The sequence below is a fragment of the Solanum lycopersicum genome, chromosome 3 (genome assembly GCF_036512215.1).
Source record: "Solanum lycopersicum chromosome 3, SLM_r2.1".
NCBI lineage: Eukaryota > Viridiplantae > Streptophyta > Magnoliopsida > Solanales > Solanaceae > Solanum > Solanum lycopersicum.
In genome coordinates this window covers 1,942,451-1,969,720 of record NC_090802.1, presented here as the reverse complement: position 1 = coordinate 1,969,720, position 27,270 = coordinate 1,942,451, and the positions used below count along the sequence as shown (strand labels likewise).

At 34.5% G+C, this 27,270-nt stretch overlaps 3 protein-coding genes and 1 long non-coding RNA gene across 5 annotated transcripts; 2 read left to right on the top strand and 2 right to left on the bottom strand.

Annotated features, from left to right (window-relative positions):
- The first annotated feature begins 1,329 nt into the window (after positions 1-1,329).
- On the top strand, positions 1,330-2,579 carry LOC138347784 (uncharacterized). The gene is made up of 2 exons (XR_011220319.1): positions 1,330-1,457; positions 2,251-2,579. It is a non-coding gene; the product is annotated as an uncharacterized lncRNA (long non-coding RNA).
- Positions 2,248-10,519, bottom strand: LOC101261586 (uncharacterized). The gene is made up of 18 exons (XM_004234077.5): positions 10,141-10,519; positions 8,148-8,270; positions 7,863-7,985; positions 7,711-7,773; positions 6,781-6,888; positions 6,030-6,107; positions 5,494-5,586; positions 5,274-5,360; positions 4,932-5,033; positions 4,677-4,796; positions 4,508-4,570; positions 4,014-4,147; positions 3,747-3,828; positions 3,589-3,647; positions 3,456-3,501; positions 2,976-3,067; positions 2,796-2,865; positions 2,248-2,701 (listed from the first exon to the last, which is right to left on the bottom strand). Exons 1-18 carry the CDS (start codon positions 10,375-10,377, stop codon positions 2,630-2,632), a joined length of 1,752 nt encoding a protein of 583 aa, XP_004234125.1. The 5' UTR covers positions 10,378-10,519; the 3' UTR covers positions 2,248-2,629.
- A 667-nt stretch (positions 10,520-11,186) lies between these two features.
- Positions 11,187-14,203, top strand: LOC101261300 (clathrin light chain 1). The gene is made up of 3 exons (XM_004234076.5): positions 11,187-11,652; positions 13,362-13,515; positions 13,615-14,203. The coding sequence occupies exons 1-3, from the start codon at positions 11,312-11,314 to the stop codon at positions 14,035-14,037; spliced, it is 918 nt and encodes a 305-aa protein (XP_004234124.1). The 5' UTR covers positions 11,187-11,311; the 3' UTR covers positions 14,038-14,203.
- Positions 14,204-14,706: 503 nt separating this feature from the next.
- Positions 14,707-25,803, bottom strand: LOC101260794 (cold-responsive protein kinase 1). Of its 2 annotated transcripts, none has more exons than XM_026030356.2 (7): positions 25,358-25,803; positions 21,724-21,882; positions 19,123-19,235; positions 18,528-18,738; positions 18,216-18,453; positions 17,185-17,332; positions 14,707-15,476 (listed from the first exon to the last, which is right to left on the bottom strand). In XM_026030356.2, the coding sequence occupies exons 2-7, from the start codon at positions 21,797-21,799 to the stop codon at positions 15,150-15,152; spliced, it is 1,113 nt and encodes a 370-aa protein (XP_025886141.1). In that variant the 5' UTR covers positions 21,800-21,882; positions 25,358-25,803; the 3' UTR covers positions 14,707-15,149. The 2 variants fall into 2 exon arrangements, with proteins under 2 accessions (XP_025886141.1, XP_025886143.1); XM_026030358.2 differs by having other exon boundaries at positions 18,528-18,751; positions 25,358-25,570.
- Between the last annotated feature and the right edge of the window lie 1,467 nt (positions 25,804-27,270).

Sequence of the window (27,270 nt, the reverse complement as noted above, 5' to 3'; positions counted from 1 at the left end):
TGATCGTGTAACATAAAAGATAACTACAGGTAATCGTCCATAATAAAAAGTCAGCACATAACGTGCAGCTACAATGTATAATTGTATATACATTCAATTAGTGTGTGTGTTGTATTTGAGCTCAAGTATGACAAATCATAGCACTTCTATCATATTAGTACCAAAACAATGATATTCAATAATATTGAAGTTTATATACACTTTCTTGATAAATGTCTATGTTTGCTCGGACTCTTAAAAAATATCGCCCAGTATATGTCGTATCCTCCAAAAGATATGCACATTTTAGGATCTGACACAGTTGTGGCGACATTTTTGAAGGATCCGATAAATTAACATTCTAACATGCATACATTGAGCTGATTAAAACTATGAAAATCAAGCAATTCATTAAAGCAAAAAGACAAATCTCCATCATAGCATGCTCTCTACTCAATAACAATCTATGATAATCTATGATATCATATTATGTTAAAAGTATTATTGAATTGGATTAACTTAATAATCAGAGTCAATGATTTACTGAGATGAAAAGATTGTTGTATACTTGTATATGATGTGCAAATAAAGTTTGTATGATATACTTTTATTTTTAATCCATTCCAAATAATACATATTTTTTTTATTTGACAAATATTTAATAATGCAATTAATATTTTATTCCTTATTGATACTTGGTAGGGATGTTTGTGGTTCGGTTATTGATTAAAATCAAAACCACACCTATCTAGCCGGTTTCTTAAATTTCTAAAACCAGATCAAACCAAACGAAAAAATAACCATCGATTTGGTTTGTTTATCACGGTTTATTCGATTTGAAAGTAATAATTTTTTTGAGGACGTACATATCACAATAGACACAAACACCAAGTACGTGGATAATGTACAGAAAAACTAATGTCGGTTCAGTGAAGCAATTAAGCAATATTATAGTTATCATTACACGAACAAAATGTTCCATTTAAGAGAAAGTGTGACTATTTTTTTGTGAAATACAGTAGGAACAAATTTATGTTTTTGAAGTATATTTTTCGTTTTAATTTACGTAAAAATATTTAGCTGGACGTGAGTTTTTTATAAGAAAAAACTGAAACTTCTAAATCTAAAATTAAATCATATAAATTTATGTTCAAAAATTCATTTCAATATAAATAAAAAATGTGATAGTGTAGAAAATTATTTTCTAGGAGAAAAATCTGTTTTCCTTCGTAACAAACACAAACCATGCATTTTGTTCTTTAGAGTTTACATTACGGAATGTTTAACTTAATTAAACCTTTTGGATTATAACTTACTATTTTCTTAATTTTTAATTACACAATATATTATATATTATATATTATATAATAAAGTGTTGCACTATATATAATAGTAGTACTAATAATTAACCAGCAAGCAGCAACACAATATGTCTCCAAACACTATTGCTTCTCTTCTCCTTTTGTTGGTTTTTTCAAGTAATTACTCTTTCTTCTTTTTACAAAATTATTAATTGCCTACGATTCTTGTAGTGAGATGTGGAGATTTTTTTTTTTTTTTTTTTGATTAGAGGTTTTAAATTTGTGGATAAGAAAATATTGATAGAGAGGTTTTCTCAACTTTTAGTGAGCATTAATTCACCTTTATTACTTTTTCATAATTTTAAACTTGGATGCCTTTAATTAAATGTGTTAATACGAGTATACTATTTGTTGGTCTTAGAATGTGTTCAATATGGAGGAAAATATTTTTCAAATGCTCGATTCTCATGTTTGTTTGGTCAATTTTTTGAATAGAAAAAACAAGCTCCTCAAATTAATTACAGTAGTTATTATGAGTATATATATATATACACTTTTTTCACACCCTTATTAACACCAATAAATAGAAAAGAAAATTTACACACCTTTCACCAAATTCATATCGCCACCACTAATAACCATACCAAACAAAGCTTATTTAATAAATAAGAATCATACTTATTTTCCTCTGTACCGAACACAACCATAATTTATATTTTTAAGTCTTTCTTTTTGTTCAGGCATAATATATAAACGTCCCCTTTAATTTAATCATGCACAAGTAGACACTAGCACGAAAAATTCACATTCTACGCATCATCCTGTCTGTATTATGTCACAAAAAGGATATGTGTATATTTACATGCTCAAAGTTGGACGACATAAATAACATAACTGAACTCAAAGTAAAAGAGATATTATATTTGTATAAATAATATGTAATCTAACTATATGAAATTTGATATAACAGGTATATTACTACATGAAGTGGAACCAAGAGATGTTGTGTTCGTGCATTGTGACAAGGACAGTGAGTGTGACATTATATGTCGTGACGTACATAAGGTTGAACCATTATGTTATAAGCGTTATTGTATCTGCGACCGCAGATACTTCTGCATGAATGATTTTAGCTGTAAACTTCAACCAATTCATTGTGATGATGATAGTGGCAAATCGTTTAAATGTATTCATAACATATGTAATTGTCTTTAGTAAACTTGGTGAAAACAAAAATGAAAAATGTTGTGACATAATTTATATATATAAAAGGTTGATAATAAGATATAGTTTATGTTTCGTTTTATGTGTTTTGATAAACTTTGCAAGATGGAAACACTAAATTCGCCTCAAAACTTGAAATCTTTCTTCTTCGACTTACCATCTTTTTCCTGTAATTTGCGTTTCTTCTTCCTCTCATTCTGCAGCAGTTTCATCAATGTCAGAACTAGTGAACATTGAGATTTACTACGACAAGAAACACGATAGAGATACAAGATGAAATAGTTAACACACCTCGGCTACCATGTCACTGAAATCTTCTCTCTGAGAACGCAACTTCTCTTCCTCTCTAGCTTCCTCATATCTAAAACCGAACAAAACGTTTTCAGAAAAAAAAAAGGGGGGGGGGGGGGGGGGAATTAATATGAAATCCTCTGAATCAAAAGAGTGTTGCTAGTGATGGTTGCTACTCACTTGGCTGGCAGGACATTGTCCATCAGTTCCAATTCTTCGGGTGCCAAAGTAACATCAACTCTATCTGATTTCTGACCTTTAAGCAGATCGACCTGCAGTGGTAAAAATCAACCAATTACCACAAAATTCTAATTGAAGTGTCAATAACAGAATTGGGCACAGAGAAAAGATGATATCTTGATGTGGCATATCATGGTCTTCAATTTAATGCATTTACATTCAGCTAATCAATAGGAAGAGAATAATCCATCCTATGAACACATGAAAACTACAATAGTATAACTTCATAACTGGGGGTTTCAACAACCCCATAAATAGGATGAAAACAATTCACTCTTTTGACGAATTTCACATGAAGGATAACAACAGAACAATCACAATGTGTCATTGCTTTCTGCATTCAACAGCTCATAAAGTCAATGATCACATGAAGTAGCATGTCAATGCAGCAAACAAGGAGAGAACAAGAGATTTCATTACCCTTTTGGCAGCAGTCTTGTCTTGAGTGCCAGTGTTAATCACATACCTGTACAGCCAAAGTAAAATGAGTCGGTGTAGAGAAAAAAGAGAGGTGCATGATACAACTTCTGCACAAGTATAAACATGTACTCACGTATGAGTTGTTCCAAGAAGAGTTCCTGGAGCTATCTTTTCTTCTCTCTCTTCAAGCACCTTAAAAGACAAATAGGTGGTAGTGAGATTTTTGACAATGAGAAAATATATTTGTCTATTGGAATGCAAAAAACAGCAGGCCACATATAGTGCTATTACTTGGTAGAGAGGCTTCTCAGGCTCCTTCCTCTGCTGCTTCCGAAGGTCAATAACATCAGGAGTCTCAACTCCAGTTGGAGTACTATACAGACGAACAAACACATTGAGAAATGATACCTCAAATGTAGTTGAAATTAAAGTATTGCTTCCACAGTACATGTTTGGTTCAGAAAGGAGAACCGAAAATTAGGGGAACTGGGGCAGTTTGAGCTAGTAAAAGTTTTATACAGATATTGTATGGTGTTAAAAGTTTGGATCAAGTTATACCTTGAAAGACTGTCCACAGACTGAATACCATCTTCCAGCTCATCTTCCTCCATCTCTTCTTCCACTTCCTCTTCCTCCTCTTCTTCCTCTTCCTCCAAGTCACCCCAATGCTTAGTCTTATCAACGGGTTCATCCTAAGCATGAACATAAATGGCATGACAAACGTAAGTAGAGACTGTCAATCAAAAATAGGATCTAAGAAGACTGGCTATAATAATAACAAGGGCCACATGCTTGAACTTTTTGTTTAAAAAGAATATCAAGCAATCATTAATGAGATGCTTCTTAGATGCTTAGATATTTTTCATGGTTATCAACACCTCCAGTAAGTTTCACAAACTTCAAATTGGTGTGTTTTTCCAAACATACATGTTTTCATAGGAAATTCTTGTTATTTCAGTTGGCCTGGAACTACCTTAAAGCAAAATGTTACTCCAAGAACATACATAAAGAAGGAAACAACTCCAACAAATACAAAATACAAGTGCGCATACCTCATAATTAGGATGGTCTTGTTGCACCACACCAAAGACATCTCCATATAAAGGGCGCCCATACTATTTCAAACAAAATAGGGAGAAATGTTGAGAATAATAAGTAATTACAACAAAAAACCATCTTCACAATGTGATGAGAAGAATGTAAAAGGTTTCAGAATCTTACTTCATCAACAGGTGGTTTACCCCAACCTCCAGGCTGATAGCCAAACTTGGCTCCTAGTGGAATAGGAGCATTGAGACCGGGAATCTTCAATTGAGGATATGAGGGAGGAGGACCATATCTCTGCCAAAGACAATTGTGAGTTGGAGAAAAGTGTTAGCAACGAAACCCAACTATCTAGCAAGACGACAAGATACTTAAGGGGACCAAAAATGACCACATCCAATAAAAACAGAACTTAAATTTATGCTAACTTACCTGCATATTAATAAGCCAAGGAGGAGGAGCGCCTTCGGGCATACCAAGAGCCTCTTTCAGTTCATGAGACAAACTCCCAGGTTTCATCTCCCTCAACTTCACCTGCATATTGAAATCAAAAGATGATGCAGTTGTGGAAAAGAAAATCTAACACTGGTATAGACAATGCAACCAACACCATTAAACATTGTCATCTGTAAGTGTACAACAATAAAAACTCTCATTTTTATTATCAAGAAATTGATGAATACCAAGACGGATGAGAATGACCAAAGTTGTATGCAAGCTAGACATGAAAGAGGCATATGACCATTCAACAATGTCAAAAGACAAATTCTGTACCTCGAACTCTTTTCCTTCGTAATACAGATCCCCATGGCTACTCAACTTTGGTTTAGTCTGGTACTTAAAAAAGGCATCATGGAGAACCTACATAACATGATATAAAGACTCAGCAGAACAGTATAGCAACCAACATTTAACCAGAAATATCCATGCACTTGACAAGGCATGGACTATTTTGCAGTTCAGTATCAACAAGGAACCAAGGGAAATTGGGAACCTGATAATCAATATCCATCTTTCCCATTTTTGGCTGCATCCGTTCCCGCTGCTTTTGTTTAAGCTTCTTACTGTCCTCCTTTTCAATGTAAGCCTGCACAAAAAGAATAAATAACATTACAAAATAAGGTCAAGCATGAACATACTAGCAGAAAAGATCATATACCGCACCTTCTCAAACAAAAGACATTTAAACATGATATCTCATTCCAGATAAATACTTCTGGCATATGTTTACTACATAATTGGAGCCTATCTTTTTTCCAAATTAAAAGAATTGGGTTGTTAGGTCCATATGAAGATAAGTCAACATAAGAAAGTAACCAGATGTCTTGCTGAAACGAAGGCCTTCATTTCTTAATGCAAGTATTTTAAAAGCTCAGAAAAAATGCAATAAGCCATCAGAATTCCCTAGCTTGAGCTCCATCAACATCTAGTTTAAGTTCCATTTATACAACAAAAAAAAAATCCCTATTTCACAAGGCCACCACAGCAAGAAATATATAAGGAGTAACAACAAAACAAATTTCGTCATACTTGTCTAATTTTCTCAATTCCGGTCGCAGCTATAAAGTCAGGCAGTTGAAATGGCTGTTTCTCGATACCACGTTTCCCCTGAAAACCAAATTCAAGGCTTGATGAGATAAAATATAACACAAGAAAGATTAACAATATCATATCCAAAGAATTAGTGAGTGGATTGGATAGATGACCACAATGGCCGATAGTACCAATAGATTAACCACTTCAAGCATGAATAATGCAAAGACAACTGAAATAATTAGAATTCTGCAGCAAGGAACATTTAAGTTACTTGAACTTGAAGGACTTAATGCAACTATACTTTTCAGAACTTTTTATAGGAAATGGAGCTAAAGAAATGTCTTTTGACCAACCCACACAAATAAACAGAGGAACGCTGCAACCCCCAACCCACAAAATACACACACATAGAATTATGAAGAATCCCATTTGTCAAAGACCTACATGTTGAGGCTCCACCAATGTCAAGGCCACCCTCCTGCAAGAACCACATATATACATATAAGACAAACTTCATTGACTTTATCCCATCATCCCCTTCCCAAACAAACTCTCTAAAATTTACCCAGTTCTATCCTTGTTAATTGTTACATGAAGTGGAAGAGGTACAAAATATTTTTGTTTAACTTGGTAACTTTAAGAGGTACAAAATATTGTGCACTATGTACTAACATTGGCCTATTTTCTTTTTTTTCTTTTGAAAATGTTTGCAATCTAAATATATAAATAAGCAGTGTTAACTGACCTGCAAAAATTTTCGTTTTTGACTCCAGTGTCGTGGGACAGGAACAGTATTTCGGTAAGATTTTAGATATACCAATAGCTTAGGGTCTGCAGCAGTAGCATCCCACACCTAAAGGCCATACAACACCAATAAAGAAAATAGTCTACAGTTAGAATAGTAATTTACAAAAGAAGTCAATGGCAGTAGACTGAACAAGACAAGTAAGATGCCGAATACACGAGAAATCAATGTTAAGCTACCCAAGAGTGCAAAAGAATCTGCATCAGATTATGCAAAGGCTGGTTCCAGTAATAGGAGGAGGAAAAGATGATGACTATAATGTAGATGATGGTGAAATTAAACAACATACTTATATCATAAGAGGATCTCATCTATGCTATGCTGACACTTTCATTGGGATTATGTATGGAAAAGGTGTTGGTATGAGGTTCATGCCCAGATCTGGTTAATTTTTAGGAGGGATTCTGCAACTCTTCTAGAGAAGAGTTCAATAAGTTGTAGGAGGCTAACAGAAAGAAAGGGAGAAAGAAAAAATCGTTTGGCCTTCCCACGACAAATTTATGAAAAGGATAATATAAATTACCTTTGATGTAAGAGCATTTTGACCTTTTTCATAGAAATAATATACTAGAGCTCATATGGTCTCCACATTTGTTAATTGATTCAGAGCATAGAAACACAACAAAAGACAAAGCAGATATTAGAAAGGACATGGACAAGGAACTCTTAGGAACTTGGGGATCCAGCATGATTGTGAAAGGATAAGAAAACCCCAAAACTAGGTTGTTCGCAGAGATACAACCTTATCTTAGCTGAGAACAGAGAAATGTGCATTCCACAAAGTGCATAGGGTAAATAAATATACTAATATGCGGAGTTCGCAAGTATCAAAATATATAATAATATGTAATGTTTGACACCTATCCATACCTCAACTACATCAGGTCTCGTGCAGATTTGTTTCAGTTCTCCAATGTTCATCCTACGCTGAAGCTGAAATGGAGAAGTAATTCAGTCTTAATCTACTCAAGGTGAACAATCGAACTAGCTAACAATAACAGCAAATAGAAGTTGAGATTGACCTTTTTCTTTTTGTTAGAAATACCCTTCTCCCTTGGTTGAGCATCCTGCTCTTCCTCCGAATCTGAATCATCCTTTTTCTTTAAGGCAGCATCGGCGGCAGTCTCGACCTTTTTATCATTCTCCTAATATTCCAATAAAAAGTTATGCAAATGGAAAATTCTTGAACTACGGTAATATATTTCAACAGCTTGAGAGATACAAGGAGATTGAAGGCACAACAAAAAGATCAGGTAATGACTCAGAGTTCACATAGCATCATATACCAAAAATGAATTATTTTTTACCTCAGAACCAGTAGCAGCTGTAAAACTGAATTTTTCAAAAACCTTCCTGAATTCTTCATCCAACTCGCCATCTAATTCTGCCTTTTCTGGAACATATTCCACTTCAACTTGCTCCACCAGGGACTACAGAAGATGAGGCCAAAGCAAGTTCAAGATCAGTAGCTCAGAAAATACATATCACTTTATAAAACACCATAAATGTATAAAAAAAACTCATACATACGTTACAACTAAGGTAATCTTTTAGAAACAGTACTATTTTATCAAACAATAAAGACTCTGGGACAGACCCCAACATATAACAAAGAGTTTCTGGAAAAAGATGTGGCATGTCAAAATAGAAATTCATGCACATCTTCAGCTGGAAAAAAACAACTATGATGGAACTGACCTACATCAGACATCCTTTTTCCTCAGAATGACGAGTAGGTGAACATTCTTTTTCTTAACAACTAGCTGGACCTTGAGGATTCATAAATAATCAATGCTTATACACACTATACCATGCAAAAGAAAAAAGAACACAAGCAAAGCAATTACCCTATAGTAGATAAAAAGAAACCATATCATTAGCTTTATCAAAAAGAAGACCATGTCATCAGATCTTTAAAAAAGAAAACCACATCATTAGTAAAGTATATTTAGGCCTATATACACATGGTAGTAATTAGGTCAAACAGCTACAATTAACCCTAAAAATGTGTATCAAGAAATTAATAGGATCTTCTAGATAAAACTCCCACATGCACATAATTTTGAAACACAAGATAAATCAGAAAAATATAATTTTGAAACATGAGAATAATCATAAAAATAACTTAAACATCCACTACCCCGGGAAAAAAACCCAGCTCAATCAACAATGTCAAAGAAGAAAAGGTATTCATTTTTTGGGAGAAAATTCTTAGAGATCATCAAAAGACTCAAGTGAGAACATCTGCATAAATCATAATTCCATGTTATACTATATGTAACTATATAGTAGTCCCCAAGGAATAATTGGCTGAGTAATTGATCTTAGGAGTAAAACCTATAGAACTCAATTTCAAATTTTATCTACAGCACTCAGTTGGAACCCATTGTTGTAACCTTGATAAGCAGGCTTACCAAGGTATGCTGCTCAAGTTGCCACATTAGATATCCACCTGTACAAATATTGCTTATTCAATAATATCATATGTTGTTTCCTTTCATTCGGTTACCGTATTATCTATTGTTGCTTCTATTCCCTTCTCCTTTATTTTTAGCATGACTTCTTTACTACTGTATTTCCTTTCATTCTTGCTTTGTACATGCTTCACTTGAGCGGAGGGTCTACCAAAAACAGTCTATCTACCTCCACAAGATAGGGGCAAGGCTGCACACACACCACCCTCCCCAGACCCACTTCTGTGATTACACTGGGTAGGTTGTTGATTTGATCAGTAAAAAGAGAACCTTTAAGGATGCTCCTACTAAGACTGTTTAACACACTTCAGCTGGAAAATATTCATACTGAGAAACTAGAATTGCATGAATCAAGTTTCAGTAAGCATCTTTGAATACATTCTGAACTTAGGAACAAGAAAAATTGAAACAAATACTTACTCTAGTTATTCTTACTCATCATTCCCAATTTATAGGAGGATATGGAGAGGTTGAGGAATAGTATAGAAGGTTAGTAGGTAGTCCATTGTTGTTTCATTTCCCTTATCAGTAGTATCATTAGTAATTCTCCTACTATTGTATTCTTAGATTTTACTATTACTGCTACATTGTTTTCTATATGCTTCACTTGAGCTGAGTATCACTCGAAAACAGTTTCTCTACGTTCACAAAGGTACGGATATGGACAGTAAGGTTACATACACATCACCCTGACTGGGCATGTTAATGCTGTAATTTCGAATTTTTAAAACCTAATTCATCGAAAGATCATCACAGATGCTTAAATAATTCATAAAAATATATAACAATTACTCATCAACTACACCTCAGAGTAATCCGGAAATACCTTCTGCAGATCGGAATTCTCCTTATCAGTATCACCAACACCGCCATTAGCTTCATTGGCAGCGGCTGTGTCACTATCTACTCTACCAGACGGTACCTTATTGTTTTTCTTCTGCTTCCGCCGCCTACGGCCCCGCTCGTTCGCCTTTGATTTCCTAGAGCCGGCGTTAGCATCAGTGTTTTTGGATTTCAAATCTCCGTTAGCATAGCCGACGGTGTTTGGTACCTCAACCGTCATACTTCCGGCCGATTAGGGATTCGATATTTGATCGGAGAAAATTTTGGTTATCAGCCCTAACAGGGGGGATAGTCCTATTGTTTTATTTAGCTAACTGAACTGAATACTTTTTAAAAAAAATAATTGTTCAATGACCTATACACATATTAAAGTTAATTATTTCGAATACACATCACATAAAAAGATTGTTCAATGATTTATACACATATTAAAATTAATTATTTCGAATACAAATCACATAAAAAATGACCTTTTTTTTATTACCCTATAGGATAAAACTTCGTATTAATGCGATTTCAACATATATGTTACAACTTTATTGGTATTGAATTTTATTTACTTAATAAATAATATTCTTTTATAATGTAGGATTTAATTATCATTAAGAAAATGTCTATAAACTAATAATGGTAAAATTTTCAATATGAAATTAGACTCATCAATGAATAAGTTTGAAATTTTAAAAAATTTCCCAATTTACTTTTAAGTTTTTTTTTATATCAAGTTAGCGAATTAAAGATAATAAAATAAGTTATTAACGTTTTATCTTTTTGAATTTAATAAAATTTAAAATTATATTAGTATAAAAAATACAGAAAAATACAAAACATTTCTTCATTAAAAGTTGATAATTATAATGTGAATTTATAAACTCGATAATTGTAATGCAAATTTCATTTATGTACTAAAATTTTATTAAAGCAATAAACTTCTAACTTTAGTATATAATAAAACATAAAACTTATAAAGTTTAAATTTTAAACCCCGTAATTTTGTGAAGACTTGAAATGTAAATGACTTTAGTAAATATTAAAATGTAAAATTTATAAAATTTAAATTCTGAATTTCAGATTTTTGAGAAGACGTAAAATGACAAGTATATAAAGAGATATCCAAAATTTCAATACGACAGAGAGCACAGAAAGAGAAGAAAATGGCTTCGTTCGATTCGTTTAGCATGGACGGCGATGACTCTGTGGCGATGGCGGCAAGTCCTTCCTTCCACGACGGCGACTATTCCGCTGCCGGCACGCCGGTTTATGAGGAAGTTACAGTCGATCACGTTTCTCACACAGTCAACAATCCCGATCCCTACGGGTTCGGGTCGGGTCAATCAATTCCTTTTGGTGACTCCGAGGCTCCGATCGCTGATGGAAATGGTAAGGCTTACGATCTCGGTGAAGATTCTGAAGGAATTTTCAGCTCCGATGGACCGGTACTTCCTCCTCCTAGTGAAATGAGAGAGGAAGGTTTAGCCCTACGCGAATGGAGAAGGTTAGCTTTGCTTTTGTTTCTCGAAATTGAATTTTGCTTATTACTACAATAAAACTACTACTTGATCCCCAACTAGCTAGAGTCAACTATATTAGTCCTTGATATAATACCTGCTAAATACTATTGTTTATTCTCTTGTTAAAATAAGTTTATGCAATTTGGATCCTGTTCTGCATATGCTTCCCTTAGATATAAATTTTATTGGTAGATCTGTTGATATTTGGTAATTTGCTAGAATTGACAATAATATCAATAAGATTAGGCTTCATTTTGGTTGGTAAGTCTTAGTTGCTTGGACTAATCAGTCGCCACAACTGTAATTTGATTGACCACTTCTTTTAATTACTTAGCAGATCTAATGTCGGAACGCTTGTTGATCTGCAAGTTTTATTATTTTTCTTCTTTAGTTAATTGGTGTTTTTTATCGAGGATTAAAGCTTTCATTTGATAGCCTTGCAAAAACGAAGAATGAGAAGTGAATTTTTTTTAATCTTTCAGGTCTAACTTTTTTTTTGTTGGTATTTCATGAACATTAGTTAGATCTCTTGTTTCCTTTTTCTTAGTACCATGACCAGGATATTGATTCGGGGATAATGGAAAGGAGATTTTCTGTAGGTATTGGACTTTGCCTGCTCTAGAGCAAGTGAAGTTGGCAACAACTGAATTAAATGTCAAATGCCAAATTCCAAACACATTGGACTTATCTTGCTAGTCATTGTTTGCAGGAGAATTAGTTTGTTATTTTGAGTATTTTCTGTTATTGATGATATAGTTACTGTTGCTTTAAGAACACAATACTATTACTTTGAGAAGATCTATCTGTGATATAGATGATATAGTATATATTAATCATAAACTAGTGGAGATTTTTAGCTAGTTAAGTAATAGAAGAACACAAATAAAAGAACTGTACTATTTGAAAGTTGAGATTTTTAGCTTGAAATCTGATGATGATTAGCAGCATTTTAGAAATAGTATCAATGCAATAGAAGACTAGTTTAAAGGAACTCTATTGGACAGTTTGATTTTTCAATCCATTATGAAATGTTCATAATATCGCAGTCAAAGAATGTAGGTTTGACTCTCAAGAAGCATAGTAACATGAAATTGGATTAGCCGGTATAGTTATTGGAACAGTAATGACAGCAAATGGTTTCTTATGTGTTATTCTTCCCTTTCCACCTTCAGATCAAAACTTCGAACTTCAGTAATTTGTTGAAGTCCCCAGAGTAAAATGATTTTCTTTCATCCTATCATTGCTGGATATTTTTGTTGTATTGGAGTCAACTCATTGCCAATTTGAAGGAAAATTAGAAATGCGGGAAAAACAGAAACAGTTGGCAGTATAGGTTATTCCATTTTGGTAAAGGAGAATAACGAGTCATTAATTTTGATCTTGTTCATATGATAAAATGTCAAGTCAGAGGCATATGTGGACTTACTTTGGATCATCGTCAGTTGGTTATGCAAAAGGTGCTTCCTTAGAATAATTTTAAAAGAAAAAATGGAAGAAGTAGCGTGGAGGGAGAGGTCGATGTGTGATAGGTATCAGAGTCCATTGATGCTTTTGGCTGGATTCAAATCAGTTTCTCCTTCTTCTGTTCTAATAATTGATAACAGTTAATATTTGCCACAAAAACAGAAATGTTACCCTGAATACTGTTTTCCTTGTTAGATTTGTTGTAATTTGTGTTTTGGTTGGGATGCAGGCAAAATGCTGTCCGTCTTGAGGAAAATGAGAAAAGGGAAAAGGAAATCAGAAACCAAATTATTGAGGAAGGCGAAGAGCATAAGAAAGCATTCTATGAGAAAAGAAAGCTCAATATTGAGACCAATAAGACTAACAACCGAGACAAAGAGAATGTAACTTTTTTTTCAGTGAGTTGTCTAATTTTGTTATGTTTTTCCCGTATCTCTAATTTTGTTATGTTTTTCCTTTTCTTTTGTTCCCCGTTGAAACAGGTGTATGTAACTAATCAAGAAAAGTTCCACAAAGAAGCTGACAAACAGTATTGGAAAGCCATAGCGGAGCTCATTCCTAATGAGGTTCCGAATATTGAGAAGAAAGGAAGGAAGAAGGATCAAGAGAAGAAGCCGTCCGTCACAGTCCTCCAAGGTCCCAAACCTGGAAAACCAACCGATCTTTCAAGGATGCGTCACATCTTGGTGAAGCTTAAGCACAACCCACCACCTCATATGCTGCCCCCACCACCCGCACCTGCCAAAGATGACAAAGCTGGGAAGGATGGGAAAGATGCTAAGAACACTAAAGATGCAGCACCTGCTACCGGAGACAGCGTACCTGCTAGTGAATCCACTGTTGCTCAGGCAATTTCTCAGACATTAGAACCTGCTGCTACTGCAGAGGTCTCTTTATTCTCTTGAGGGACAAGAAAACATCCATTTTGGGTACTCCGTATTCTATGCCTTGCTAACATTTCATTGATTCGGTGAATGCAGCTGCATTTTGTTATTCTAAAACATCAAGATCTTTTATTTGTAATCGTAGTTGAGACGATTTTCATGTTCATAGAAATCTCTTTTCTCTCTATTGTTGATAATCGTTTTAACTTTCTTTATCTTTGTGGGTTCTGGGACTGACCTAGAGGCTCCATTTTGTATCATTTTATGTCATGATTTTATGTGTGTGACAGGCTCTAAAACTAATCTTTTTATTTGTGAGAAGCGGAAATGCTACATGGGGTGTTTAAGATCACATGATTATAAGTTAGTCTTTTCGAAAATTTTAAATTATAAGACATAAATTGAAATGAACCCGCTTGACCCATGAGCAAATCCAGACCAAAAGTCAAAAGTTTGCGAGGTAAGAAGGTTCAAGATTTCTCACCTCTAAGATCATTTTTGTATATCACTTGATGTGAGCACACACCACTTGGTGCAATGAGAAGAAGTATCCCATACGAAGACGAGAAATACATCAGAAAAGAAAGTAAAATAACGACATACCCATTGCAATCCCATAAATGGGATCTGAGGAGAGTAGCGTATGCAGACCTTACCACGTAGAGAGGGCGTTTACGATTGACTCTAGACTGAAGGGAAAGAAGAAGTAAAATAAATTTTATAAATAAAGATTATACAATTTGACTTGTCTGCTCATTCTATGCATACAAGAGAAGAGACTGTTTAGATTGATTAAAACACGAATTCATATAAGGACAAAACCAAATAATCAGAAAGAAAAATAGAGCATCACTTTAGTGAAATAATTTCTTTTATTGATACCAAAGAATTTCCTATGGCTTCTGCCACAACTCTAGTTGGTGCACACATTCGAAACTCCGGGTTATATGGACCTTCCATGTATCCTCTTTCCGACTTAAATACTAGACTTCATTTACTGCACGATCATACTCATGAAGTGCACTTAATCCACACATCACGTGTTGCATCCTTATCACTGACCAAACCCCCGCGGGGTAATAATAATTTCTTCCTAAAATAAATTCAATTGCCATTCACAAAAGAGTAATTGATTATCTAGGTGTCACCTGAGTGATTGTAAGGGGCACAGAACTCATTTGATGACTTGTGCTGCTTTCGGATGACTTCAGTTTTAGTTGTGTGCTGCTAAAACCACCCGAATCTTGGAAAAATCCTGGTGGTGTGAGTTCTTTCTCGTTGAGCTTGATGTTTCTTGTGAGCATGTCAAGAACCTGGCTCATCATCGGTCTTCGATTTGCCTTTTCTTGTGTGCAAAAGAGAGCTACCTTAATGTACTTGAGGACTTGTTTTTCTGGAAAATCGCCCATTTCTGGATCGACCAACTCTAACAGCTTTCCCTCTTCGTAGAACTCCCATGCCTGATTCAGTAAATTGTAATTTGATTTTTCATTAGATAACAAAAACCTTTGGCAGTTAGAAGAACGTCAGATACTGTATCTCCAGGAGCAGATACATAAATTCGAGAGAAGATAAAAAGTTTCGTCACTATTTAGCCTGAAAACTGCAAGATTCAACTAGCAAAACCACAACATAGCAGTGTATTCTCACATTTCTTGGTGTAGCTGTCTATCGAAAACAACCTCTCTAACTCTAAGGTAGGGGTAAGGTCTGTGTATGCTCCACCCTCTACAGACCCTAATTGTGTGGGACTACACTGGGTATGTTGTTGCTGTTGCTGCTTACTCTTTGTCTATTTGTATGACTGGTAAATGATCGTGAAGACGACTATATGGCTACCTCCCCGCTTACGGCCTTTACACTACTACTATGATGTGAGTGGTTCAAATTATTATACTATAGCAGTATAAGCAAATCAAAGGGAGGACATCTAGACGTAAACAGATAGAAATTCATACAAGAATACTAACTTCAGAAACGCCTCTATGTAGCCTTACTTGACGACACACCCACTCACCCCCCTAAACCAAAATCCAAGAATGAAAGTAAGACCACAGAGAAATTCATACAAGAAAAACTAACTTTAGAAATGCCTCCTTGTAGCCTTCCTTGACGACGCACCCACTCACCCCCCAAAACCAAAATTCAAGAATGAAATAAAGACCACATTTCTGAACAATCACATGAAGACACAGCACCTATTTGGTACAACAACTTGGACAATTGGGATTTAGATCATCCATCCCGGAACAGCATGAATCCTTGATAGTCGGCACAATCTCCTATAGCTGTAAGTAGCATTTTTACTAATGAATACCTTGTTGTATCAGCTCAACTTCGTAACAGCATTTTCAGTTTGCACTCTTGGTGTCTTCATCCCAAATTGGTGAAGCAGGTTCAAATTGACTTGTTCGTGTTGTTTTTTTTTTTTTCACTCTGAATATAAATCTCATCAAGCACACATTTTTATTCGAGACTCCAAACAACTATGCCTTAAAGTCAAGTGTATGAATTATCCATTTCCATTCCACTCTACTTGTGCTCATTTCATTCCACTACTTGTAAATTAGAGGTTCTCTAAATCTCACAGCTATTCCTATTCTAATGGACAAACCTCTAACGAGACCAAAGACTAAAAAGACCACTGGTAAACGATGGACCTAATGTTAAGAGTAATTTTAATACAAGGAACCTAATATACGTGTAATAACAGTGACTAAACCTTAATTCAGCCTAGTTGGTATTTGTCTATGTAGATCCTTTGCTTCCAAACATCTTCTGTTATAGCTAAAACCGTATTGATTTTGGTAAAACTCCAACAACTGTTAACTTCACACAACTCTAGGAGGAGTAAAAGATTAATCATACACTCGCTAATTGGAAATTTTAACAAGACGATTTATTTATTGTCCCCCAAATAGAGCATGATGGGTAATCAATATCGATAACCATCTAAATTAGTATCTAATTTTCTGATTAATATGTACTTATCATGGATAGATTCACCCCTACTATCTATGGAATCACATCTTGACATGCCTAGCAATTTTCATATGAAAATAATAGTAGCAAATACAAGTAAACAAATCATGCTATAGACTATTGATGTTATTGAGAAACAGAATGCATATCTAGAAAGAAATTACGGAATTTGAAAATTATACCCACCGATTCTAGGAGTAACTTCTGCCCTTGCCATGTACCACTGCCACTACTCCTGCCACTTACTGTTTCAAGTAATAGGACCCCAAAACTGTAAACATCAGCCTTGGATGTTAATTGACGGCCCCTTACATATTCAGGTGCCAGATAGCCACTGTTCGGAAAAGAAAAAGATATTGAAGTTACTGCTTTCAGTTACCCATTGGCACTATTTCAAAATTTAAAGCAGGAGACCTGGGTACTCTACCACCAAACATTCAGAACTTGAGTAGTTCGAGGCAGATTATAGAATCCAGAAAATTTCTTAGTTGACACAATATACATACAAGAATAGGGGAAAGACGGTGGATTCATACGACCAATACACATATATATCAGGTAAGGGGTAGCAAGGTGCTATGAGGAACATTTGTTCTTGCTTTTTGACCACCGGAAGAGGTAAAATATGAGTAAACACAGTTCAGATAAGACAGTTCTTAAAAGAAAAAAAAATCAATATAGATATGGCAAGACACTTCTCCAATTTTCCCATGTTTGGTTGGTCAAAATGTTTAGAAAATATATTATCTAGTAAAATAAGTTATTTAGAAATGAGAAAAATGACTACTCTAATGGAGTAGGGAAAACAATTTTCTTAATTGACTTACCACTCCTTCCCATCCTCTTAACACAACCCATTCCACCCCGACCACCAATAGCCCCCAACCTCCACCAACCCCACTCACATAGTGTTTGCCCACATTAATATATAAATGCTATGAGAGTATTTTCTGCATACTTACCAAACACCAAAAAATAAATAAGAAAATCACTTATCTTCAAAGAGAGTTTTCCATGGAAAATATATTCCTTCGTTCTAAACACACCTGGTGTAAAAGTACCTTCTACTTGTTTAAAAGGTGTATATAGAAGATTTATAACGATACCCAACCTCTAAAATAATCAACACTCACGCTCACCGACTCATGGATGAATGGTGATATCAAGTATAGCCACGGAAAACATTGAAGCCTCAGCACGAAATTCAGGAGACATACGTGGTTCCTTTTATCTGCGTGGTGATGTGAGTGATATTATCTGGAAAAAGCTTTGCCAATCCAAAATCTCCAATTTTTGGTTTATAATCCTTGTCAAGTAGTATATTACTAGCTTTGATGTCCCTGTGCACTATATGTGGCACTAATTCTTCATGTAGGAAAGCAAGACCAGTAGCGGTACCCAAGCAAATAGCAGCCCTTGTTTCCCAGTCTAATTTGACATTACTTGTACTAGAACCTGCAAAGCAAGCACCATTTTCAGTAACCAATTCAGAGATGGTGAAGTACTTCTTTGATTCCAAGCAAATTTACCAAACAGTGCTCGATCAAGGCTCTTATTTTCTAAATATTCATAGACTAAGATCCGGTTATGTCCATCAAGACAGTATCCAATCAACTCAACCAGATTGGGGTGTCTAATATCTGATATAGTCTCAATCTCTGTCAAAAATTCACGCAACCCCTGTCTCGATTCAGCAGAAAGCGTCTTCACAGCAACTTCCATTCCATTTCTTAGAGTTCCCTACAAAATTGCACTAAAGTTGAATCATCATTCAGCAAACATGACAATGAACCATAAGAATTAAGTCCAAGGACTTTGCTCACTAAAAGTCTTGATGTTATATTATGTATATGCAAAAACCATGAACTGACACTGGCAGCTGCAGGACCTAAAATGTTTCTGAAACACCTTTCTTTAAGAGGCAGAAAATATGAAAAGCTAATCACATCGTAAGTAGTAACAAGTTTGGAATACAAAATTTTGGAGAACTGCAGATAAACATCTAAAGGTTTTGGCAACGTAATTCTGTGAATAGCACCATGTGAGTCGCATGCAAATGGAAGTTGTCCATGCAATAAAGCTCAGGCATATAAATGAGGAGAAGTATTTAGAATAGAGTTGAACCTTGTATACTATTCCAAAACCTCCTCGACCTATTTTATTACTTTGATGGAAGTTGTTGGTTGCTCTTCGTAATTCACTGTATGAAATATTCTCTGTCTTTGCAGTGGAGCAGCCTAAAAGAAAAAATATTAGTGTGTCCATGAAAAAGAAGGTAAAGATTACAGTTGTTGAAGATAAGAGATGGATAGAAGTATATCTTAAGCAACAAATGTAAGGCATCAAATTTTTTACCAAGAATAGAGTGTAAGACATTGCATCTTCACCAAATTTTCATGGTGGCCCCGGAAACAACCACTAGATGGAACTTTTTCATCCTTTAACTCTGAGAATTGATACATGGCCTCTGTATTACTTTTTACACATCACTTGGTACAGTAAACCTTTTTTTAAAATCAAAATAAGTAATACTGGTGCTACTTGACCAATCCTTTTATTATCACCATTTATAAGATGATCTGAGACAGATATCTGTTAGTGGAATACTCGAAGTTCTTCTTCTCTCTCCTTGTGATACTATTCGATGATTACACCTACCACATTAGTTAGTGTAAGAGAATTTCCATTTTCCCAGATTCTGGAGCAAGTGCTTTTATGTGAGCTTTGCAAAGCATACCTTGTCCAAGCTGGATAACGGAGAAGGGTGCAATCACTTGACGGCCAACGTAAAAACAGTCTAATTATAATATGAATTCTCTAAATACTGTACAGATTGGTCACATAGTCAACCCCAACTAATCAGATTGAGGTGTCATTGATTGATGGACCTTTTTCTTTACATTTGGAATCAAAGGCAAAGTACAAATTGACCCCTTGGATCAAGATCAAAATGTCTACTGCTTCTGGAACATGTCATCATCTATATAACTTACATATATACACTAGTATTATATTAGATTTGCTCCTAATCACAGATTTCCAAACGAGATCCTCATTCTTCATCCATATTTGAGGTGCTTGGAGCCACTTTGTTTTTACGTGTGACCAGCCTAGTAAGAAACTCAAAGCAACCCGAAAGGCCATTCTCCATACAGGCATTTGTTTTTCAAGCAGAGGCATTTACCTTCTGTAGATATACCTCTCTTAGAAATGCCTTCTTCTTTCTTCAACAAAATTAGCAGTTCACATCTGAAGTAACTAACTTGCATACTTATATTACTAGATTCACTATGTCTGGTTATAATATGTTATCTTTTAATTTATTTCTATCTAAATATGTCTGGTTATAATATGTTATCTTTTAATTTATTTCTATCTAAATATGTCTGCTTATAATATGTTATCTTTTAATTTATTTCTATCTAAATAATCTCAGTCTGCTTCACTTCTCTTGGGCAAATAGCAAAAAATGTCCATTTTGACATGGTTGTAGCATATTTTGTAGACATAGAAAATGTTATCTTTAATATAACCATGAAAACTCTGAGGGCCAGCTGGCATATACAGTTTGAAACTCGGCAAATAATGGACACGGTTCTTGTTCGCAGCAGAATTCGAACTCGTGATGTGCATCTAACCCAAACGTCAGTCACGACACTCTTACCACTAAGCCACAATCCCAAGGGGCAAACATAGAGAAGGTTTTATTTCCAATGATTCACAAACAACTGAAAAATAAATAGGTTTCTTTTAGTGTACTAACCGCTCCATTGTTACGGATAAGAAATGGATTTCGACCCAACTCAAATACAAAAAGCTAGATCAGGAGGTGAGGATTCACCTAGAAAAATATAAGGAGACCAAAACCACAACAGACATGGAAAAACTCAACATCCCCTCCCCCCACCCCGCCCAGGTGGCCTATCACCTGGAGTATAGACAACATCATATGGGGGTCCAATACCGGGTTATACCAAGAATTAAGATGGATTTGTCACAGATACCACGATAAGAAATGGGCCTTGGACCAAACTCAACTCCAAAAAGTTAACTCATTGTTAAGATATCCCACATCGGTAGAGGGATGGGAATTTGGTCTCCTTATATGGACTTGGACAAACCTCCCCTCATGAGCTAGCTTTTTGAGGTTGAGTTAGGCCCAAGTGTCCAGTTGAGGTCTAGGCATGCACGGGAGTGTTAAGATATCCCTCGTGAACTTGTTTAAGTTGGTGCATAAATTACAGAAAGCAGGTCAATTAGTTTGAAATAAGCAATGACTACTGATTAGTGAGCTGGAAGTGTTAAGAACTCGTATCATGGATGTAAGAAGTTTCAGAATTGCAAAATATGTAAAGGCAGCTCAAAGATATTCAGAGAGGGGCATATATTCAGAGAGGGACAAATAAAAGAGCAAGGAGAAGACAACCAAATAATCTTGAGTGCATTTATGCATAAGCACCGTGATTACAGCAGTCTAAGGGATAATCAGATAACTAGATAAGGAAAGAGAGAAAGTATATTGGAGAGATTTACAGCTACAGAGTGCCACGACCATCATGATAAAACAAAATGCCACATGCAGATCAACAAGCTATAGAGGAAGAATATAAGGGTTAACACTGAAGGCAATATAAAGTTGTGACAAATTCATCAAACAACTAGAAATTTCAGTCTACTGAGAACACAACTGATCAGCTAATATCCAAGACTCAATTATGCACCAACCTGCAGTATCTTGATGAACAAGATCAACACCCTTTTTCTGCCGCTGAGTTGAGGCACCAAAGCAGCTGCAATTCATTTCAATCTATACTTTAGTAGGTTCCTTACTTGACAATAGTGCCTCTTGACATTAGAATTACATGTTAACCATCCCCAATTTTTCTGTGACAAGTGAAAATATTCACAGTTGTGAGATATCAAAGGAAAAGTTATCATTTCTCTTCTTCTTCTTTCTTTGAAAAAATGAGAAGTGGAATAAACAGGACCAAATGGAGCAAAATGGATATCGAGGAACCATATAACTAACACCAACTAGTTTAGGATTGATGTATCACACCAATTTTAAAAGAAACACATTTCATTACCAAATATATGGCCTACAGCTAATGTCGACTATTGGAAATTTAGGCATTCCACAGTTAATGTATTAAGTTTCTTTTAATTACGTACAAGGGAAACAATTAGCTAAAATTCAACATTCTCCGTATCCAAAAAGAAAGAAATTGCATAAAAACAAATATATTCATAAACTACTACACATGTATGTATCACATCCTACAAAAACTATATGCATATCAATTTACTCCAAAATCCATGTGAATTGGAAAATCATCCAAATCGCAAGACCAAATAAGTAACATTCAAGCGGCATCAAACTTATATTTCTGAAAGCATTTTTAAAAGTAGAACAGTAATTTAAGTGCAAAGAAAGCTGATGATTCTGATGTATTGAGGTAATTAAAGAATTAAAGCAGAGAGGAGACTGCACTTGAGTCATTTGGTGGGTAATATTCCATCTAAAAACGATTTAGTACAAGTAAATACAGTTTTAAACCCTAAAAGAACTCAGCAAAATGTAACATATTTAAGCTTTTCCCATCTAAAAATAGTGAGCACGTGCATATTTTAAAATTTTAAGTATTCTAAGCTAAAGATACTCTTGCAATCTTGCTTCGACAATATTTCTTTTGATTCGATGGTCTACTAGGAACAATCACTTCGTCCTACAAAGGTAGGGGTAAGCTATACATACATCCTACGCTCTCCGGACACCATTTGTGGGATTACACTGGGTATTTTGTTGTATGCTAAGCTAACGTACCAAAAATAAAAATTCTTGACCAATGATATCAAAAAAGAAAGGGGAAAAGGACAAATATATTTCCGAACTTTCATAAATGGTATGTATATACCCCTCGTTATACTTTTATGACACCAATACCCTTACCGTCCAAATTTCAGAACATATATATATCCTTTACACTAACGGAGATACACGTGTCTCAGTCTTAACGGCCAACCCGGTATTTGTTAAACTTATACCTAAAATTGAAAAATCCACCCGAAATTAAAGTAAAAACCCACCCAAATATATATACCCACAACCCAAAAATATTAACCCAAATCTCCCAAATTAATTCACTTAATATCAGATTAAGCAATTTAAACATTTTTTAATAGCATCTTTCCCCCAATCTTCATCCCCAAATCATCCTCAACAATCAACACTAAATCCTCCCAGTTTCATGAGAGGAAGACCCATCCAACCATCTTCATCCCCAAATCATCCAAAAAGTCAATACTAAATCCTCCAATTTCTCATCAATTTCATGAGAGGAAGACCCATCCAACCATCTTCATCCCCAAATCATCCAAAAAGTCAATACTAAATCCTCCAATTTCTCATCAATTTCATGAGAGGAAGACCCATCCAACCATCTTCATCCCCAAATCATCCACCATTTTCTCTTCAACTTTTCTCACATATTTCTTGTCTCATTTAACCTTTTCTTTGACTAAATCAATTATTTACTCATTACCATTATTATACCTTTGTATTAAATTTGATCAAATCTCACCAGAAGCACTGTTGGAAGACTTTTTTTTTTAAGAACACAACAAAGAATATAGATAGCAACATGAAACATGATTAAATATCAATTCTTTTTCGCAAATTGCAGAAGTAAGTCGTAAACAACTTCAGTTTTAGTTACCAAATACACCTGAATACATTACAACAAAAATCTTATTTTTCAATCTCCATTGCTTGTGCAGCTTAAGCTTTGGCTAATGGAGTTATCCTTGTCTTCAATTTCTTCTTCTCAACTTGAAATCCATTACCACCTTTCTTCTTCTTGTCCCTACCATCCACATTCATCTAGTTAGATTTGTATGAAATTTGTTTGGGGAAGAGGTAAACGAGAAAGAGAAGAAATTAAGAGAATTATTGATATGGGGGGTTTTTGGGTGGGTATTATGTATTTGGGTGGGTTTTGAAATTAATATGGGTGGGTCTTTTAATTTTGGATAGAAAATTTAACAAATATTAGATGGACGATTAAGATTGAGACACGTATATCTCCGTTAGTGTAAAGGATATATATGTTCCAAAATTTGGACGATAAGAATACTGGTGTACTAAAAGTATAACGAGGGGTATACACATACCATTTACGATAGTTGGGGGATATATTCGTCCTTTTCCCCAAAAAAAAAGAGGTAGGTCAATGCACTAAGCTCCTGCTATGCGTGGTCTGGGGAAGGACTAGACCACAAGGGTCTTGTTCCCAACCTTATCCTACATTTCCGCAAGAAGTTGTTTCCACATCTCAAAACCGTGACCTTCCAGACACATGAAAGCAGATTTTCCAGTTGTGCTAAGGCTCCCGTTCTGACCAATGATATCACTGTTTTCCAATTTGCTCTTGTTCTGGGTTAAAGTCCCATGTTGGTTGGGAAATGAGCTGGTGGTCTGCTTATATGGACTTGAGAAAATCCTCTACTCATAAAATTTTTGGGTTGAGTTAGGCCCAAATGTCATATTTTTACAGCTCTAAAATAAAACCTTCATCTCATATTCAGCTTTAATTACTTCAAACTCCTACATCTCATATTCAGCTTTAATCACTTCAAACTTAATTAATCTCTATACTACTCATCAGCATGACTTAATTACTTAAAACATAATTAAGTTCTGCACTGTGATCAACATGGCCAGCAATTTTTAGCAAAAACAAAAACAAAATATCTTCCAAAAACCAGAAAATCAAATTGTAGCCAGCTCGATTCAAATCCTCAAACTCTAGCGACCAACAATTATGAGTTTAGAATTGCACTCGAGTCAATTATTCCATTGTTTTCAACCTGGCCAGCAATTTTTAACAGGAGCAAGAAAAAACGCTAAAACCAGGAAATCAAATGCTAGTTTAGCTAAATCCAAATCCTAAATTGTACGTACTTAATACAGATAGAGAAAAAACAAAATGTCCACCAAAATCAGTAGATCAAATTGTAGCTAGCTCATTTCAAATCCTCAAACATAATGTTTTTAGAGCTTCGAAAAAAGAACAATTATGAGTCAATTATTCTGTTGATGTCAACCTAGCCACTAATTTTCAACCGGAGCAACCAAAAAAACACGAAAATTAAACAGTCTATAGCTCAATTCAAATCCTCAAACTAGTGTTTGAAGCTTCGAAAAATGAACAATTATCAGTCAATTATTCTGTTGATGTCAATCTAGCCAAAAAATTTCAACCGGAGCAACAAAAAAAAACACTGAAATTCAGCAAATCAAACTGTTTAGCCAAATCCAAATCCTAAACAGTAATTTAGAGAGATAAAAACTGTTACGTACCTTCAATTTTTGATGAGAACACAGAAAACTGAGTTTGAACTTCGGAGAGCCGTGAATATGAAGAAATGTGGAAAACTATGCGCGATTTGACAGTGAAAAACGACGTCGTTGTGGAAGAAATGATAGATGATGAAGAAGAAGACGACTTGTGCAGCATTTTCATTTGTTCATGTGTAGAGCTTTGATAGCGATGGATGGTGCTCCTTTCGTACTGCTTTTGACACACTGTCAAAACGCTGTTTTTCTCAACAACCTTTTGGAATTTTCTCACCCCCACCCACCCATTCACCCACGCGATCTCTCTTATTGAGATTCGATTAAATTTAAATATTATATGACAGAAAATGTAACGATTTTAGTAAATATCTTTTATTGATTATTTGAATTAGAAACTTCTTATTACGATTGAGTGAAGAGATATGAATTGGAAAAAAAAATATTTATATGATGAAATGTAATGTTATCAATCTACAAAATTAGAATAGCAAAGCTAGGTACTAAACTTATTTTTGGCATAATAAGTGTGTCTTTTAATTTGACCTTATTTTATATTTATATCTTTCAGTTTTAGATATGCATAAGTAAATACTTAAACGTGTAAAAATTTAACTAAATAAATACATGAGTTTTACAGGACACAATACACGTTAAACAAAAATAACATATAAAATACCTATATATATGTCTATTTATTTTACTTTATACAAATTTAAGTGCCAATTCATAAATATAATTTGAAATTAAGTTAAAATACGTTATTTCCTTTTTCTTGGTTAAGAATTTTTGAGATAAAAGACAAAATCCAAATGACAACGTGGGATATTTATATTTGTACAAATATAATGATGTAGAATTTTTTTATTATTTTTTGTATTTGTGCAAATATAAATGATATAGAAAATTATGATTGGGACATAATCACCATAGGGAAATGAACATTTGGTGCTTGTGTGTACCGCAAAATTTCCCAAAGTATGAGCCGAAAATTCCGACATTAATTTCTTTTCACAAAAAATCTTACTAGTATAATTTAATGGGCAAATTATAAAATCACATACGTTTAAGAGGTAAAAATATAATTTATTCATTAAAATTTAATAATTATAGAAGGAAAGATTACGTGGATAAACAAATTTATACTATTTAATTACTCATCATAGCTATAGTTTGCTATAATTACCTCTCGCGATTAACATTATACATTACTCCCTCTCTCAATCTCGCTCACCTGTCTCCTCCCTCTCCGAATCTCGCTTGCCATTTATACAAATGTATATGTATAATATACAGTTATATATAGTTATATACATATACAATTCACCTCTCTGCCCTCTCTCGCTTGCCTCTCTCGATCTTGCTCGCTTCTCTCCTCTCTCTCCCAGTATTGCTCGCGCCTCTCCTCCCTCTCCCAACTCTCTTGCCATATATACAATTACATATGTATAATTATACAATTATCTAACCAATATACATATATAATTCACCTTTTTTCCCACTTTTTCCCCCTCTCTCTCGCCTCTCTCTTCTCTCCTCCAAATAACATGTAGCTATAACTTGTAATTATCAAACTATATTTATAGAGTAATTAATTATTTTTAAGTGACTATATGTGAAAGTTTCAAATTATAGAAATCTCTCAAACGGATACAATAATATAAACATTGATACATTAGATTGTTGTGTAAAATACATCACATTTTATACATGACACACTAATATGATGCGCGAAAATGTGAGATTTTAGAGATTTGTAAAATATATAGAGGATAATGATAATAGATAAGATTTTTATTATATGTTTAATACTTATAATCGCGAGAGAATAATATATGACAAAATCACATATTTTATCTTTTAAATGAAAATGAGTTGATCATTGTCTATTCTCTTTATCCATAAAATTGATTTCAAAT